This window comes from Bufo gargarizans, chromosome 1, assembly GCF_014858855.1.
Source record: "Bufo gargarizans isolate SCDJY-AF-19 chromosome 1, ASM1485885v1, whole genome shotgun sequence".
Taxonomy (NCBI): domain Eukaryota; kingdom Metazoa; phylum Chordata; class Amphibia; order Anura; family Bufonidae; genus Bufo; species Bufo gargarizans.
Window position 1 is genome coordinate 339132255 of NC_058080.1, and position 19959 is coordinate 339152213.

The 19959-nt window shown below is 40.3% G+C and overlaps 1 protein-coding gene across 1 annotated transcript in view; it reads left to right on the forward strand.

The window, feature by feature from the left end:
• DOHH (deoxyhypusine hydroxylase) overlaps window positions 1-18743 on the forward strand; it is a 99926-nt gene extending 81183 nt beyond the window's left edge. The window contains exon 4 of the mRNA XM_044306548.1: window positions 17802-18743. Within this exon, the coding sequence (XP_044162483.1) occupies window positions 17802-18121 (320 nt within the window). The 3' untranslated portion in view covers window positions 18122-18743. The remainder of the gene's footprint in view (window positions 1-17801) is intronic.
• The last annotated feature ends 1216 nt before the right edge of the window (window positions 18744-19959 follow it).

Sequence of the window (19959 nt, forward strand, 5' to 3'; positions counted from 1 at the left end):
ACTAAGAAAATTTCAGGAAAGACCAACTAGAGCAGCTGAATTTTATTTGGGATTAATCAGAGGCACTTTAAATGATGGCAGGTGTATGCTGACTCCTATTTAACATGCTTTTAAATGTGATTGCTTAACTCTGAACACCGCTACATCCCCAGTGCACACTTATGCAACCACTTTATTATGATTTTTATTTTTTATTTTCTTATGAGACATGGCAGCTAAAATCCATGTCTGTTTGTTCAGGCCTGCAAAAAATTGCATATTTTGCACTTTGCCTCTAGAGCCCTGCTGTGCACCCGTACAGCAGGCTACAAGCATATATGGGGTGTTTGCAAAAAGGGGAGAAAATGGGGAACATATACTGGGCTGCATTTTCTCATTTAACCCCTTGTGAAAGTGAAAAATTGGGGTCTGCTAGTAATTTTTTCATTTTTACAAATGTGATTTGAAAAGCTTTCACAACTGTTTCTGTCTTCTGTGAGACACGTGTTTGCTGAAAAGTACCCTTTCCACCATTTAAAATGTTCATACGGGGGTGTTTTCTGAAATGGGGTCATTTAGAGTTTTTCATTTCTGGGGACCTCAGGAATTTATTTAATGTGACATGGCACCTAAAATACATGTCTGCCAATTCAGGTCAGCCAAATCCATATTTAGCAGTTTGACTCTAGTGCCCTTCCATGCACCCATACATAATTTTTTGAGCACATATGAGTTGTCTGCCTATGCGGGGGGAAATGGGTAACAATGTGGGGTGCATTTTGTCCTGTTACCCCTTGTGAAAGTGAAAAATGTGGGTGTAAGATCCGCAAACGTCAGATTTTAAGAGTTTGCTGCTTGCTGAGCAAGCACTCTATGGGGTAGTTGAGGGGGAGGGTGATAGCGAGGAGGCTGAGGAAAGTGAGGTAGCTAGCTGGGTAACAGTTAGAAAGCGAGGTAGAGGGAAGAGTGCCAGGGAGGCTATCCCTGATCTGTCACATCCCAACAAGTTTGCACGGTTGTCCGATGAGGGGGATGTCTGTTCAGGGACAGCACTGCTGCAGCCGGACACTTCCTCTGCCAGTCAGAGGAATTTCAGCTCCAGTAAGCAGGGCACCAGGAGAGCAGGTCAGGGCAGACAGGTGCTGGTAGTGGGAGACTCAATTATTAGGGGTACAGATAGGGCAATCTGTCACAAAGACCATGATCGCCGAACAGTGTGTTGTCTTCCTGGTGCTAGATTTAAACACATTGCAGAGGGGGTTAACAGATTACTGGGAGGGGCTGGAGAAGATCCAGTGGTCATGGTCCATATCGGAACCAATTACAAAGTTAGAGGTAGGTGGAGAGTCCTTTAAAAATGATTTTAGGGTAGTAGGTCAAAAGCTTAGGGCAAGGACCTCCAAAGGTATTTTTTTCCAAAATACTTTCTGTACCTCGAGCAACACAAGAAAGGCAGCGGGAGATCACGGAGGTTAAAAAGTGGCTCAAGAACTGGTGTAGGAAGGAGGGGTTTGGGTTCCTGGAGAACTGTGCCGCCTTCTCTGTCAGCTACAGGCTCTATCTTAGGGATGGGCTGCACCTCAATTGGGAAGGGGCAGCTATGTTGAGGGGAAAGATGGCTAGAAGGTTGGAGTGTTTAAACTAGGGAATGGGGGGGGGGGTAATTACATTATAGGATGGGAAGATGGTTCAGATAGAGACTGGGGGTATGAATGGAAGGAGTAACTAGAACAATTCAGAAGGTAAGGTGTAGGGTAAAAAAAATATACATAAACATTAAGTGTCATTAACTAATGTCAGAAACCTGATTAATAAAACTGGGGAACTGGAATTAGTGATGTGAGAAACTATGACCTAGTGGGAATAACAGAGATGGCTGGATGGTAGCTATGAATGGGCAGTTAATTTACAAGGTTATATAAAAAAGGTCTCGTCTGCACTGGATTCGTGCGGTGAGCCGATGGACTTAAGGCGCAAATCACAACCCTAGCTTGGATACGAGATTTTTTATTTTGAAAAGACGCGTTTCGGGGTACTCAGGACCCCTTTATCAAGTCTGAAAAAACATTATAGTTATTACAGTAGTCTGGGCAGTGTAAGTGATCAAAAGTTCGTAGTAGTTGGAAGACAGTAGTTAAAATAGGGTGTATACATATGTGCATACATGCACGCATTTATATTTCTAAAAGCATGAACATAATGTATATCCATAAGTAGTTAGGAACAAAAGTACCAAACTTCAAAAAGCTAAATTTAGCCAACTAAGAGAGGCCATAGGCGTAAATAACTGTGACAAAGTCCTCAAAAATAAAAATACCGCCACAAAAATGGGATATTTTTAAAAGCATCCTAAAATCTAATTGTGCGAGGTACATACCTTTTTTATATAGGAATAAAGGGTTAAGGAACGAGAAGAAACCAATGTGGATAAACGGAACTGTAAAGAAAGCAATAAGACAAAAATAAAGCATTTAAATCGCTAAAACAGGAGGGTAGCCAGGAAGCACTGACAAACTATAAGGAAAAAAAATTGAATATGTAAAAAAAAAAAATAAAATGCTGCCAAACTAGAGGCCAGGAGATTAATTGCCAAAGAGAGCAAAACTAACCCTAAAATGTTCTTCAATTATATAAATGGTAAAAAGTATAAACCCCGTATCCTAAGAGAATTAAGCAATGTTCTAGCCAGACCCTTATTTCTGATATTTACAGACTATACTGACAGGGAGTGTTCCACAGGATTGGTGCATAGCAAATCAGGTGCCAATATTCAAGAAGTGTGCAAAAACAGAGCCTGGAAACTATAGGCCGGTAAATTTTAACATCTGTTTAAACAACAGTTTGAAGGTTTTATAAGAGATGCTATCTTGGAGGATCTCAATGAAAATAAGCAAGTAACACCATATCAGCATGGCTGCATGAGGGATCGGTCACGTCAAACTAATTTATTCAGTTTCTATGGGGAGGCAAGTTCTAGATTTGACAGTGGTGAATCAATGGATGTCGTATATCTGGAATTCTCCAAAGCATTTGACACTGTACCACATAAAAGATTAGTATATAAAATGAGAATACTTGGACTGGGAGAAAATGTCTGTGGGTAAGTAACTGGCTCAATGATAGAAAACAGAGGGTGGTTATTAATGGTACGCACTCAGATTAGGTCACGGTCACTAGTGGAGTTCTCTTCAAAATATTTATCTTGTAGAAGGTTTGCACAATAAAATATCAATTTTTGCAGCTGACGCTAAACTGTGTAGAGTGATTAACACCGAAGAGGACAATATACTGCTACAGATGGATCTGGATAGATTAGAGGCTTGGGCAGAGAAGTGGCAGATGAGGTTTAACATTGACAAATGTAAGGTTATGCACATGGGAAGGAATAATGCAAATCACATTTACATACTAAATGGTAAAACACTCGGTAACACGGACGTGGAAAAGGACCTAGGAATTTTAATAAACGGCAAACTAAGCAGTAAAAACCAGTGTCTGGCAGCTTCTGCCAAGGCTAATAAAGATAATGGGTTGCATCAAAAGGGGCATAGATGTCCGTGTTGAGAACATAGTCCTACCACTTTACAAATCACTAGTCAGACCACACCTGTAGTACTGTGTACAGTTCTGGGCTCCTGTGAAAAAGGCAGACCTAGCAGAGCTGGAGAGGGTTCAGAGGTGGGCAACTTAAGTAATAACTGTAATGGGGAAACTACAGTACCCTGAAAGAATAAACATTAGGGTTATTCACTTTAGAATAAACGACTGAGGGGCGATCTAATTACTATGTATAAATATATCAGGGGACAGTACAGAGAACTCTCCCATCATCTATTTATCACCAGGACTGTGACGAGGGGACACCCTCTACGTCTGGTGGAAAGTATGTTTGTACACAAACATAGAAAAGGATTCTTTACCATAAGAGCAGTGAGACTATGGAACTCTCTGCCTGAGGGAGGCGGTGATGGTGAGTACACTAAAAGAATTAAAGAGGGGCTTGGATGAATTTCTGGATTGTAATAATATTACAGGCTATAGCTATTGGTCCAGGGAGTTATTCTGATTTGGAGTTTGGAAGGATATCCCCCCTCCCCCCCCATAAGTAGGATAGGGCTTGGCGAAGCGTCTATCCAGAGTGATTCTTAACATACCGTAATCCATCCAGATCAGACGGGATTTATGCCCCAGTAATCTACAGCTATTAATATAAGGAGAGTATATACCACTTTACAAGTTTAGACGGATAATTGTGGAGTCATGAACCATGTTAACTGGGTATAATTAGAACATAACTTTGTCGGAATATTTATGCTGTCTCCGATTGACAGTCTATATGATTTATGTGAATAAATTAAAATCGGTAATAAAGGAGATTCTAACTTATTATCATAAATATCAAGCTAAAACAAGCTCGTGATCTGCGTTGAATTGAAGACAAAACCCAGTTACAGACAAAATATATATGTAATTTATTTATACAATTTATAGTGCAAAATAATATATATAACAAAATTGGCGGTAATAAAATTCAATCAATGATATGCAAAATAGTGGTAGGACAAAAATAATTGAGAACATATATCTATATATACACAATTATGCCTTCTTATAATAATACCCCTCACTTATATTAAAAGTCAATTTAATACTTGATTTCTCTCAGCCGACAAATGTCCGATTAAACCCAAATCTGGTTTATCTTTTATCTATATAAATATATATATATATATTATCAACCATACTGGTCTAGAACTGAATTCAGTTCCTTGGAGATAATACTGTGCTTTCACTAGTATATTTTTAATCTCCCTGTATTGGATTAATTTTCAGGATGATGCTGCAGGTACACCCCAATCTTATTCCAAAACAGATACTATATACCAAGTATGGTTAATTGAATATATAGATATGTATTATATTAATTAATTATCCTATAAAATATAGGTAAGGTTATACTATACCAAAATGTCAGCTAGCAGAAATCAGTTTCAATGGTTCTAAGATGGCTGCCTCCAATGACTGGCAAGATGGTCAAGATGATGTCCAGAGAGAGAGCGAGATCGACCCCTTCTGTCAGCCCATACCATCTTTTTATCCTATCTTAGAAAGGGCTTGGCCAAGTTTTATCATTAACTAGTGACCTCACTTTATAATTAATAGAACCATCCTCTAGGGAAAAATATACCCTAGATCTTTGTTACCCTAACACTAGATGGCACTAGTATTCCATACAAAAAAAATCGAAGCATTCATTTATTTCTCTTATTCATATAGTAGCACTAACATGTAATCTAAGGTTTCAGACAAACCTTGAGAAGATCTTAAAGAGACAATGAGTTTTATACTTGGTCAACTAACTTGTGTATCCTTAAGTCTTTTGACCAGACTTGATTAAATCAAAATAAATATGGCTATCTCAATTCATTGTTCTTGGATGAGACAGGGTTTGTTCATGATCACCTGTGTCCACATCCATTCCAGGAAAGAAATAATTAATTTGTGTGTTCCACTGAGACAGATTCTAAACATGACAGAGGAGTTTATACCTCATTTCTAATCTTACAATTGAATATATCTATGAGGACTATACTCTTATATATATATATATATATATATATATATATATATATATATATATATATATATATATACTATATATTCAGCACACCTATTAAAATTGGTTATATAAAATCAATCTACTCCTATATTGATTAATATAAAAATCACAAAGAAAGATTAGAGTCTTTCTATTTACTAAAATCATCAGAATTCAAATACATTGTCTTATCTAGGCCATCACATTTCATTAGACCTTGGGACATCTCCTTCTCACAAAACAGACTTAGGTAAACACTTTGGTATATATCGTAAACCTTAGGTTAGCAATTTCAGAGTAAAGGAAAAAAAAATCCCTCTGTCTTTTAAAATAAGACAAAAATGGTTGTCCCTTAGGCTCATGTCCATACTATTATATAGGCCTTATAATTATGGACTTTATTCATACCCAATAGTTCTGACAACTTTTACTTTGGTATTATTAAAAAAGACCGTAAATAAACCACATTTCTGTGAGAGGATAGACAAATAAGTAAACACCACCTACTAATTTCAGTGTAATAGAAGGAAAAAGGATGGATCTTGCCACTTTCAGTAGAAGGGAAATATGCACCAGATAGAGTGGATGTTCTAATGTTTGGTGGCAATAGAACACTTGTGACCGGCACTCTTGTAGTCCAAAGCAGTATTTGATTCTCATATTATGCCCTAGAGGTAAAACCCTACCTATCAGGAGGGTTAGAGGCTATAAAAGTCACCTACCTAACAGACACAGAGCACCCTCCCCCATTCGGAACGACCCCATACGGGACCTGTCTCTGTATTTGGGCTTAATCCCTATATGACCCCTAATTATAAAGCGTACATGCCATGTTTTGCTCCAAATAACCGAAACTCATCAGCGGACTCGATGAACTGAAGGGAATACTGAAAAAGTAAAAGGGAAACAAAGTACATAAAACAATGGTCACTTCCGATCCTATATGACAAACTACACATAGAAAGAATTGGTCATCGGTGATAAGTTTCTACTTACTAGTTTCGACTACAGGAAGATTATTTCTATTGTACAATGTAGGGATTTCCAATGACTAATGTCTGTACCAAGGTGTGGGGAAGTGTCCCAAATCCACCTTCGTCTCACCGCAATTTGTGGGTATTTGGGAGAGCTCTGAGTAGCGTGCCATCTCCCATTTAAATAAGAAAGGTATCCAGCTTGATTCACCCCCGTAAGCCCGCCTTACCTGGTTGTCATGACCCGCAAGTGGAATGCACACGTGCGTTCCTCAGCATCGGAAGTAGGCACCACGTGATCTACGGGTTGCCGGAAGTAAAGTGAAAACTGTGTTCGCGTCACCCGTAGCTAAGCAACCGGGTGACGCTCAAACACACAGTCCACCTATGGAATCAGTAATCTCATGTAATGGAAAAGAACTGTGCAAGAAAGATGGTTTGCATCTTTCTCTCAGGGGAACGAATGTCCTCAGTAAACAGTTCCAAGTATTTGCTAAGGAGCATTTAAATTACTAAAAAAGAGTGATAATCCAGCACTCTGACTGCCCCCCGAAACAATGCCAGTAGCACAAAGGTTAAGAAATGATGAGCTTAGATTCTTGTCTACATATGCTCACAGTTTAGGGAATAATATCAATGAATTTGAGGCTATAATGGCATCTGAGAATTATAGATTTAGTGGCTGTTACTGAGACGTGGTTCAATGGGAGTAATGACTGGGATATAACAATACCAGGGTTCTCTCTATACAGGCAATACAGAGAAGGCAAGAAAGGGGGAGGGGTGGCCCTGCATGTGAAAGCATGAAATCTAATTTGATACAAGTTGGCGAGACCAATTTAGAGTCAGTTTGGGTTACCTTGCAGCTTGATGATCATAAGGTAATTTGGTAAAATGGGAATTTGGTATCTTATATTACTGTAGGGGAAAGCTTGGGATCTAGTGATCACAACAATAATCTAATTTTAAAAAAGTCAGTTTTTCTAAAATCTAAAACTTTTGTTTTTGTGTGGTGTGCTGAGTCACACCACACAAACAAAAGTTTTAGATTTTAGAAAAACTGACTTTTTTAAAATTAGATTATTGTTGTACAAGTCCCTATCAGATTGGAACAGTTTCAATGGAGTCCAGCAGAAATGGGACTACAAAAGTGGCACTATTGAAGGCAACAGAAAATTGCATTAGGCTTGTTAGTAAAGGCAAAAAAAAGGAATGACAGGCAAATTTATAAGATTAGGCAGAGAGGCCAAACAAGTTATAAGAGCTTGTAAAGCACAGGCAGAGTAGAAATTAGCTCAGTCAGTGAAAAAAGGCAATAAGACATTCTTCAGATACATAAATGAAAAAAGGAAACTCAAACAAGGAATTACCAAATTCAAAACAAAAGAAGGAAGGTATATGGAAGAAGATAAAGAACTAGCTGACTGCCTCAATGAATACTTCTGTTCAGTTTTTATAAAGGAAAATGAAGGTAAAGGACCTCAGTTAGGAAAGAAGACTAATGATTCTTTTGATGCATGTGTCGTTACAGAGGAAGAGGTTCTAAGTCAGCTGTCTAAAATGAATACAAATCAGTCACAGGGGCCTGATGGGATACACCCAAAGCTATTAAAAGAGCGCAGCGGCGAACTAGCAAAACCATTAACAGATTTATTTAATCAATCACTGGCAACAGGAGTCGTCCCAGAAGATTGGAAATTTGCAAATGTTGTGCCCATTCACAAGAAAGGTAGTAGGGAGGAATCGGGCAACTATAGGCCATTAAGCCTGACATCAATAGTGGGGAAATTAATGGAAACCATACTTAAGGAGAGGATTGTGGAATGTCTAAAATCCCATGGATTGAAAGATGAAAAACAGCATGGGTTTACTTCAGGGAGATCAGGTCAAACTAAACTTATTGATGATTTATTTATTTTATTGGGTGACTAAAATAATAGATGGTGGTGCAGTAGACATTGCTAATCTGGACTTTAGTAAGGCTTTTGATACTGTCCCACATAGAAGGCTTATCAATAAATTGCAGTCTTGGGTACCTCAGGGATCTGTTCTGGGACCCATATTGTTTGCAGAAGGCCTCGATGGTAAGGTTGCTGATGACACAAAGATTTGTAACGTGGTTGATGTTCCTGGAGGGATACACCAAATGGAAAAGGATTAAGGAAAACTAGAGGAATGGTCAAAGATCTGGCAACTAAAATTTAATGTTGATACCGTAAGTGCAAGATAATGCACCTGGGGCGTAAAAACCCAAGAGCAGAATATACAATCAGTGATGCAGTCCTAACCTCAGTATCTGAGGAAAGGGATTTATGGGTCATTATTTCAGAATACTTAAAGGTAGGCAGACAATGTCATAGAGCAGCAAGAAATGCTAGCAGAATACTTGGGTGTATAGGGAGAGGCATTACCAGTAGAAAGAGGGAGGTGCTCATGCCGCTGTACAGACCACTAGTGAGACCTAATTTGGAGTATTGTGCGCAGTACTGGAGACCATATATCCAGAATGATATTGATACTTTGGAGAGAGTTCAGAGAACAGCTACTAAACTAGTACATGGATTGCAGGATAAAACTTACCAGGAAAGGTTAAAAGACCTTAATATGTATAGCTTGGCAGAAAGACGAGACAGATGGGATATGATAGAAATTTTGAAATGCATAAAGGGAATCAACAAGGTAAAAGAGAAAATATTTAAAAGAAGAAAAACTGCTACAAGAGGACATAGCTTTAAATTAAAGGGGCAAAGGTTTAAAAGTAATATCAGGAAGTATTACTTTACTGAGAGTAGTCGATGCATGGAATAGCCTTCCTGCAGAAGTGGTAGCTGCAAACACAGTAAATGAGTTTAAGCATGCATGGGATAGGCATAAGGCCATCCTTTATATAATATAGGGCCAAGGGCTAGTCATAGTATTCAGTATATTGGGCAGACTAGATGGGCCAAATGGTTCTTATCTGCCGACACATTCTATGTTTCTAATGTATGACAGCTGGTAAGTACGGCAGAATCGCATCACAGTGGATTTAGTAGGCAAGAGTCCTGAGTAAATTTTTGTTACAGATTATAGACACTGATAATACATCGGAGAAGACTATTTCATATGTGCTCTGGAAACTTAATAAGCACTATATCAGGTGCATATACAATAAAATGATCTATTCTCGTATGTGACATTTTAAATGAAACTGGTGCTGGGGTGAAGTGACTATTCACCATCCAATCAAGCACACTTTTACCTCTCCTGTATGTGATGCTGGGGCACTTTTTTATAACTTCACAAATGTCTGGGTCCTTTCTCAGTAAATGCCAATGTTTTGAGATTATCTCCCTTACTGCAGTGGACGCCCCATTAAATGTACTAATAAGGCGGATCTCGTGTGTATTCCCTTGGGGGCTATTTGCCACCAGTTGCCTTTTTTTTTGGGGGGGGGGGGGGGGAAAGAGTAAGAAGGGATGCACAATCACAGTTCAGGGCTGTTATATAGGCTGGTGTCCGTATGCCCACAGGGTAGCCACGATTAGTGAACCTGGTTTTTAGGTCGTCCGCCTGTCTCAGGAAACGGGAACGTCTAGAGCAATTCCTCCTTAGCCACAAATATTGGCCTCGGGGGGGATCCCTTTTTTGAGGGGGAAGGGATGGCTGTTCTCCCACCTCGAAAGGGAATTAGTGGCGGTTGGCTTACGAAAAATTGAGGTGTCAAGTGTACAGTTATGATTTTTAATGATGCATATGTCCAGAAAAGGCCGTTTTATCAGATTGCATTCAGATGTAAAATGCAAACCGATATCATTGATGTTGAGACTATTAGCCCATATGGAGAACGACTCCGGACAGCCCCTCCAGATGACAAATATATCATTAATAAAGAATGCCCACATCTGGACCCTCTGGAGTTCAGATGTCATTTCATCATTGAAGACCAGAGTATTCTCCCACCAGCCCAGGAACAAATTTGCGTACGATGGGGCACAGGGGCTCCCCATAGCCGTGCCCCTGAGCTGGTGGTAGAATCGACCATTAAATAGAAACTAATTTCTCCTCAAGGAGAACTCGAGCAATTGGAGGACCAGATGATTGTGGGCGAAAAATTGACGCCCCTGTGTAGACAAAATGTGCCACTGCATGTAGGCCCCATTTGTGTGGGATTGAAGAGTAGAGGGCCTCAACATCCACACTCCCCAATATGCAGCCTTCTTCCAGTTGGATGCCTTCAAGTTGTTTTAGAAGGTCTCCAGTATCCCTTACATGTGAGGGAAAAGGGGTGCTAGAATTTTGTCAATGTATGTGCCCACATTTTGGCTTAAGCTATCGACACCTGAAACAATTGGGCGCCGCTTTAGTGGGTCGTAACCTTTTGTGTACCTTCGGATGGCAATAGAACTTGGCTATCTGTGGGTGCTGCGGAAGAAGGAAGTCATATTCATCTTGGTTGATTGATTAACTTATTGTTTTTAGCTGAGTACAACAGGTTTTTAAGTTCCAATTTATAACTCGTTGTAGGATCCCCCTCTAGTATTTCATAACAATCCCTTGGAGCCAACAGTCTCACACATCACTTGATAGCTGGACGTGTCAAGGATAACTGTATTCCCACCTTTATCCGATTGTTTAATGGTTATGTTTTTATTTTGGGCTAGATCTTCTAAGGCACATAACTTATCTGGTGTGCAATTTGTGCCTTTCCTTTATGGGCATTGATGAGATCAAACCAAAGACGAGATGCTGCGATTGGGATAGGAGAATCCTCCAGTGTGAGGCTAAATGTATCTTCTATCTCAAAACTGCGTACCTTTTAGGTCTTAATGCGCAGCTGAATTTTAGCAGCTTTATTTAAAATGTCACATATGAGAATAGATCATCTTATTGTATATGCACCTGATTTAGTGCTTAAATTTCCAGAGCACATATGAAATTAGGGATATGTATAGTCTTCTCTGATGTATTATCAGTGTCTATAATCTGTAACAAAAATGTACTCGGGGCTCTTGCCAACTAAATCCACTGTGATGCGATTCTGCCATACTTACCAGCTGTCATACATTACTGATGGCATAGGTGGACTGTGTGTTTGAGCGTCACCCGGTTGTTTAGCTACGGGTGACGTGAACACACAGTTTTCAGTTTACTTCCGGCAACCCGTAGATACAAACACGTACTTCCGGTGCTGTGGAACGCATGCGGTTGTCGTGCGTTCCACCTGCGGGTCACGAGTCCCGCTTGCGGGTCATGACAGTCAGGTGAGGTGGGCTTACTGGGGTATATAAAGCTGGATTCCTTTCTTATTTAAATGGAAGATGGTGCGCTACTCAGAGCTCTCCCAAATACCCACAACTTACGGTGAGACGAAGGTGGATTGGGGACAGTTCCCCACACCTTGGTACGGACGTTTGTCATTGGAAGTCCCTACATCGTACAATACAAGGAATCTTCCTGAAGTAGAAACTTACACCGATGACCAATTTGGTCTTTCTATGTGTAGTTTGTCATATAGGATCGGAAGTGACCATTGTTTTATGTACTTTGTTTCCCTTTTATTTTTTAGGCAGGTAATTTTTATAGCCCCTGACCCTCCTGATGGGTAGGGTTTTACCTCTAGGGCATAATAGGAGAATCAAGTGTTCTATTGCCACCAAACATTAGGATGTCCACGCCATCTGGTGCAGATTTTCCTTCTACTGAAAGTGGTAAGATCCACCCTTTTTCCTTATATTATACTGTGGAATTAGTAGGTGGCGTTCACTTATTTGTATATCCTCTCACAGCAATGTGGTTTATTTACAGTCTTTAATAATACCAAAGTAAAAGTTGTTTTAATTATACCCAGTTCACATGGTTTATGACATATAATTTTGTGTGTGACATTATACCTCTGCATGTTCATCCTCAGTGCGGAAGGTATCATTGATATTTTTGGATAATTGTGGCGATAGAATAGCTCTATCTCCTGACGCTGCTAAGGCTTTTGACAGTGTGTGGGGTTTTCTTTGGGGTATATGGGGTTTGGACAGAGATTCGTCAAATGGGTTCAGGTCCTGTATTCAAACCCGAAGGCATGGATTAGGGCTAATGGGGGAGTGTCTGACTACATTCAATTGGCTAAGGGAACTAGACAGGGTTGTCCTCTCTTGCCCCTGCTATTTGCTATAACCATTGAACCTCTAGTGGCAACAGTACTTAAATCTCTGGAAATTAAGGGCTTTCAATATGGACAGGTAAATAATGAAATAGCGCTATATACTCTCTTATTCTAGGGAGATATGGCATCCTCTTTATTGGCCACTATGTCTCTTATCGACCGGTTTGGCAGACTTTCGGGCCTTACTATTAATTGGCAAAAATCAGCATTGATGCCTATTGATGGGCAGATGGTATCTGAAATTGCCATAGCTAATAATATCCCCTGTGTGAATAACATTAAATACTTAGGAATTCATATATCTCCTAGGCTAATGGATTTTGAGGACTTGAACCTATGTCCATTGCTGGGGAAATATAGAGTGAAGGGTAGAGAATGGTGTAAGCTATTCCTTTCAGTGGTTAGTAGAATTAATCTCCTCAAGATGGTAATGATGCCGCAACTTGCGTTGTATATACTTCATAACGCACTGGTTTGGCTGCCCTTAGATAGATTTCATAGAATTAACGTTATATTCAGAGAATTAATATAGAGAGGAGGTCAGCCTAGGATTAAATTGGAAATTCTGCAATACGCAAAAAAAACGGCTGGGGGGTTGGCGGTACCAAACCCTTGGATATATTATTTAGCGGCGCAATGTCAGCATTTTAAAGGGTAGAAGGACAGTACAATGGTGGATATGACTAGTCAGATCTTAGTGTAAAATAGGAGGGAGAGATCTTATGTGTATACTGGAGGGAGTGGGGATCCATAGTCTGGAGAGACCCCCTGTTACTGGAGTTTCAATCTCTCCCAGAAATACAGGAATGGAAGAATAAGGGCATCATAAGGATAGGTGATCTTTAAAAAAAAAAAAAGGGGTATTTAGGTACTTCACAGATACACAGGATAAATTCTAGATCCCTCGTACAAGATTCTTCAGTATCTTCAGCTGCAACATGCGTATGATACTACGATTTAAAAAAGGCACAAATATTTTTTTTTTTAAAACGGCCCCCAAAAATGAATGCTCACTGGGGGTGAAAAGAGAAGCTTGATATTTGCGCTATACCTATTACTAGTGGACAAGTTTTTAGAGTCTCATCCATTGACACTAATGAAGAGAGATCACAGGATCAATGGGAAGATATTTTAGAAACATTCCCACTGATGTCCTTGAGTGAACAAGGAAAACTGTCCCAGCTTTTTTTCATTCAGAGTATACAAAACGCCAATATTTTTACATAAAACTGGAGTTAGAACTGATTCAAAATGTCCGAGATGCTTACTGGAGCTAGCTGACTTGCCACACATGATGTGGCAATGACAGAATCTGGGCGACTACTAGTCAGTTTGTATATAGAGATGCTCAGAGGTGTAGAAACTTTAAATGTGCCTGTTTTCCATCCACAGGCTACATTTGGGTGCACCTGTGAACCCTGGGCTATATCAGCCAGTCTTGAGTGGGACTCGCAGACTCCTCCCTCCTCCCATTGCTAGCATGGTTACATGCTTGGAGGTACCTGGTGAGTTCTGTGAGTCGGACCTCACGCTCCTGTAATTCACCCACTGACCCCTGGTATTGCCCATGCAACTCAGGTAGGTTAGTTTTAGGACCCGAGCTACTTGACAAACCTTGGCGCGGTACTCAGACATGTCCTCCACGGTAGGATATGTTGGCTAATCTCTAAATTTTAACATCAGTTTGAGGGTTTAGTAAGACCGCAGAGTGCACCTGTCTTTGCTATTAATATATCGTAGGAGTGTGCTATTACCGGAGTGAGTAATGGCGTGGGCGTCTGGGAGGGTAGATTTCTGTTTGTATACAATATATGCATGTATAAAATAACCTGACTGAACACAATGGAAGGTACCAAATATATTTTATTGTCTGTTAAGATGTGCCATTCCAAATATATATCTGTAGCATTTTCATTGTTAATAAAAAAAATTTGATTGAATAAAAAGGGTGTAAAGCAACTTTTTCTGGAAATTTTTATTTTTCATTTGTAAGACGGGCTTGCTTTGTTTTTCTTGGGTAGTTTCAGGGAATACCCCCTGAATTTAGTTGCCCAAATGTCAAACAGGGGGGTATTCTTCTGAAGAGGCCTACAGGCTTCTGACCCAGTCGGATGAGGAATGGGAACCCTTATCTGACGAATCCAGCGGGTCAGAATACGAACCTGTATAAAGCAGTGGCAGTCTGACACAAAGTTTGGACGAGGAGGTTGAGGTCCCTGATACCACCAGGTGTACCCGGCCCCGTGTTGCTAGACCACAGGTTGCGCAGGATCCGCTTCAAGGGCAGCAGAGTGGGGCTGGCGCTGTCAGATTACGTGGTGAGGCATACACCAGCAGCGCAGACCATCCCATCCTGGACCTAGTACCAGCACTGCCGTACAACATAGGGAAGGGCTGTTGAAGCTGGTACGGTGGCACGTGCATTAGTTCCCCTGTCGCAGCCACCGCACAGACAGGCCTCTAGAGTCCCTGAGGTGCTGGCAAACCCTGATTGGCAGCCCCCAACTTCAGCCGCACCAGTAGTTCCCCCTTTCACCGCCCAGTCTGGAGTTTGGGTTGAGACCGCTCAGATCGGATCGGCACTGCGGTTTTTTGAGCTGTTCTTTACTGCGGAGCTGTTAAACTTAGTCGTGGCAGAACGAATGCCACTCAATTTATAGTCGCCAACCCGGGAAACTTATTATGCCCAGTCTTTCCGGTGGAAACCCGTCCAATTTTCCGAATTTAAAACTTTTCTGGTCCTTCTCCTCAACATGGGCCTAAAAAAGCATGAATTGTGGTCATATTGGTCCACGAACCCAATTCATCACATGCCCATGTTCTCTGCTGCCATGTCCAGGACACGATTTGAGACCATCCTGCGTTTCCTACACTTTAGTGACAACAGCACCTCTCCTCGTCCCAGAGGCCACCCAGCTTTTGACCGGCTCCACAAAATTCGGCCCCTCATAGACCACCTTAACACCAAATTTGCAGATTTGTATACCCCGGAGCAAAACATCTGCATAGACGAGTCGCCTTGGCTTCAAATTATACATCCCAAGCAAGCACGCCCGGTATGGGGTCAAATTGTATAAGCTCTGTGAAAGGGCCACAGGCTTTGCGCACAAATTTCGAGTCTGAGGGTAAAGATCAGACCCTGGAGCCGGTCGGTTGCCCTGACTGACTACCTGGGGAGCAGTGGGAAGACAGTCTGGGACTTGGTGTCACCCTTATTTGGCAAGGGGTACCATCTTTATGTGGACAATTTTTACACAAGTGTGCCCCTCTTCAAGCTTTTGTTTTTAGAACAGATTGGCTGCTGTGGCACCGCGCAACCTAGTCGCCGGGGCTTCTCCCAACGGCTCGTTACCACCCGTCTTGCAAGGGGGGAGAGGGCTGCCTTGTGTAACGAAGAACTGCTCGCGGTGAACTGGAGAGACATGCGTGACGTTTACATGCTCTCCTCCATTCACGCAGACACGACAATCCAAATTGAACGAGCAACCAGAGTCATTGAAAAGCCCCTCTTGGTCCAGGACTATAACCTTCACAGGGGAGGGGTGGACTTCAATGATCAGATGTTGCGGAAATTCACATTTTTGTACCATAGTTTGTAAACTATATAACTTTTGCGCAAACCAATAAATATACACTTATTGCATCTTTATAATCAGACATGTAGAACAATAAATTTAGAGATTATATAGAAATGTAGTTTTATTTGTATAATTTTACAACTGAAAGTGAAAAATGTCATTTATTTGCAAAAAAATCGGTAAATTTTGATTAATAACTAAAAAGTAAAAATGTCAGCAGCAATGAAATACCACCAAATGAAAGCTCTATTAGTGAGAAGAAAAGGAGGTAAAATTCATTTGGGTGGTAAGTTGTATGACCGAGCAATAAACCGTGAAAGTAGTGTAGTGCAGAATTGTAAAGTGGTCTGGTCATTAAGGGGGTTTAAGCTAGGGGAGCTGAGGTGGTTAATTTTCACAGCTAATTTTCACAAAGTGCTCACTACACACCTTGAAATATTCCTTGAGGGGTGTAGTTTCCGGAATGGGGTCACTTTTTGGGGGTTTCCACTGTAGGGAAATAGGTCTGAACTTGTTTACAAAATCACATGTTTTTAACTGAACGCATCCGGACTTAATCAATCGTGCTCGTGTGAAAGGGGCCTTATCTATTATAAAAGTAGAGAAATTGAAATTTGCTATTTTTAAAAAAAAAATATTTTGTAAAAATGTTTTATTTTTTAATAAAAATTACTTTTTTTTTGTACTCCATTTTACCACTGTCATGAAGTATAATATGTGATGAGAAAACAAACCTGTTAAACAGAACCAAGAGTGTTGTTTTAGATGATGAACCAGAACTGGATCATTTGCCCTTTTTATTGTTTTGTTTATTGTACATTTGAGTGGTTCTCATATAGCTGAAATCTTGAATACTTGGTTTAGATATCCTCTTCTGACATTGCAAACAGGATGTTCTGCCTAATTTAAACTTGCCTGGAATATATTGTCCTTTTGGTTTGGGCCCCTAAAGCGTTGTAATCTGGTATTGCTCCAGTGGTGCTGCCATGAGGGATGCATTTGAAATGGGGATTTGCACTTCCCTCATGTCAGTACCCTTACATTCTCTCCCTTAGGCTCCATTCACACGTCCGCAATTTCGTTCCGACTACCAGAGTTTTACTGTATGCGGCATAGCTGGATACTGACGCATTCAGCTGGATCCCTATTGACAGCAAACTTTCTGGCATAAATGTTGGCTTTTAGCCAGACAAAAAATATTAAATGCAGATCTTTGTTCGGCTGAACGCAGACATTTATGCTGGAAAGTGGCTAGATCCTATTATAGTCAGTGTAAATTCGGTGGTGCACAGCAGTATCCCGGCTATGCCCAGTACGATAAATTTCGTTAGTCTGTTCTTTGTAAATGGATATGTGAACATATCTCAAACACTGGAGGATGGTGTTTTTTTTTTTTGGTTTTTTTTTTATTCTTCCTGTTCCAAGAGGGTCAAGAGTGCAATTTCCAGTGGTGCTGTCATGAGTAACTTAGAAGTACAACTACCAGTAAGTGTAATTAAAAGTTTTTTTTTTTTTCCAACTCGTTTAAGGTCTACAGTGTGGCAGCCCTCTTTTCCGCCATGAAATCGGATATGTCTTGGGCCAGATGCAGCATAAAGCTGCAGTTCCAGGGCTTGCAGCAGCATTGGATCGATTAGAAGAAAATCCAATGGTCCGGCATGAGTGTGCTGAAGCTTTAGGATCTATCGCGCTTGAAGACTGTTTAAAAGCACTTAGGACACACATTGGGGATCAAGAACAGGTGGTTAGAGAGAGCTGTGAGGTTGCATTGGATATGTACGAATATGAAAACAGTGGGGACTTTCAGTATGCAAATGGTCTCAGCCAAGTCCAGGAGATGGCCCCCTAATTTTCAATATTTATAGAGGATAGCTTTTGACTAGTCTTGCAGAATGGAAAAGAGATTTTTGATTACAGTTTGCAGTTCAGGATTAGTTGATCATATATTGTGCTTTTATTTTTGGGGGAAATAGTATACTGCAGCTATACAAATCTCTATTGTGCATAGTGATTAAACAGTGTGATGCAATAGGCATGGAAAGTAAAATAAATCCATAATAGGGAAAGGTCTATTTTTTTCTGATCAATTATGTTAAGAAATCTATCATTTCTGTAAAACGTGTACATGCTTAAATACAACACTATCGTCTTTTACATGTTATTGATTCATTTTCATACAAGTACCAAGAAATTCTACATGGTTTGTTGAAAATCAGAGACAACGACCACATACACATTCAAGGATTCATGTGTCAGCGCGTTCCATACATTTCTTCCCAAAAATAAAAATTGATGCCATTACAGGTAAATCTCTATTGTGCATAGTGATTAAACAGTGTGATGCAATAGGCATGGAAAGTAAAATAAATCCATAATAGGGAAAGGTCTATTTTTTTCTGATCAATTATGTTAAGAAATCTATCATTTCTGTAAAACGTGTACATGCTTAAATACAACACTATCGTCTTTTACATGTTATTGATTCATTTTCATACAAGTACCAAGAAATTCTACATGGTTTGTTGAAAATCAGAGACAACGACCACATACACATTCAAGGATTCATGTGTCAGCGCGTTCCATACATTTCTTCCCAAAAATAAAAATTGATGCCATTACAGGTAAATTTCTCACCTGGTTTTCTTCTGATATGATCAGTCTCAAACAAAGAAATATATTGACAAAAAGACCATGCTCTAAGTATGTTTTCTTGGCTGAGCCATGTATAATGGGGTTGTCCCAAATAAGACCTTTATGGCATATCACAGCACTCTTTGTAGTATGTTGGAAAAGTTAAAATGGTTTTTAAAGATATTTTTATTCATGACCTATAGGTCAGCAATATCAGATTGGCGGGGGTCCAACACCCGGCAACCCCCCCACATTCCCCCGATTAGCTAGTTGGAGAAGGCTGTGTACCGTGCCATCGCTGTCTTCCGTTCATTGTTTACCTTCCCAAAGTTGCAGCGATAATATATAATTAGAAGAAGCTGTCCCATTCACTTCTATGGGACAACTCTGTAGTATGCACGTGTATAGGAATGAGCCATCCCATTGAAGAAAATGAGACTACTTGTAATTGCACCTACTCACCGCTGTGCTGTCAACAGCAAGCAGGTATACAGTGAAGGGAAGGCAATGCTGACACAGGGTGCGGCCTTCTCTTCAACCAGATAATCCGTGTGGGTGCCAGGACCCCCGCCAATCTGATATTGATATCCTATCCTGAGGCTAGGTCATCAATAAAAATCTCGGAAAACCTTTTTAACTGTCTGCTTTTATCCAGTTATTAAAAGCAGCAGCAATACTTGAAAAAGTCAGGCATTGTGGTAGCTCTCATTCACGCCAAAATGGTGGGTTAACATGGAGATAAACATATACTTGGTCCTGTTAACCTATTATCCAACTTAAGGATTACCTTACAATAACCTTGGAGTATTGTACTTGGAGAGAAATAATGCGTGCTGACTTTCTTATCAATTCACCTCCATAATTTGCAGCTCATGGTCCTCCAGACCCAAATTCCTGACTTGGATCTCTCCAAGTGAATGAAAGGGGGTATTATATGTTTGAAGGACCTTAACTCTGATGGCCCATATTGTTACAACACACAACATACTCCATAACTACTTTTATAAATGCCTACAACTCAGGAATTTTCTCTGTCCACTATACCTCAATCTACCT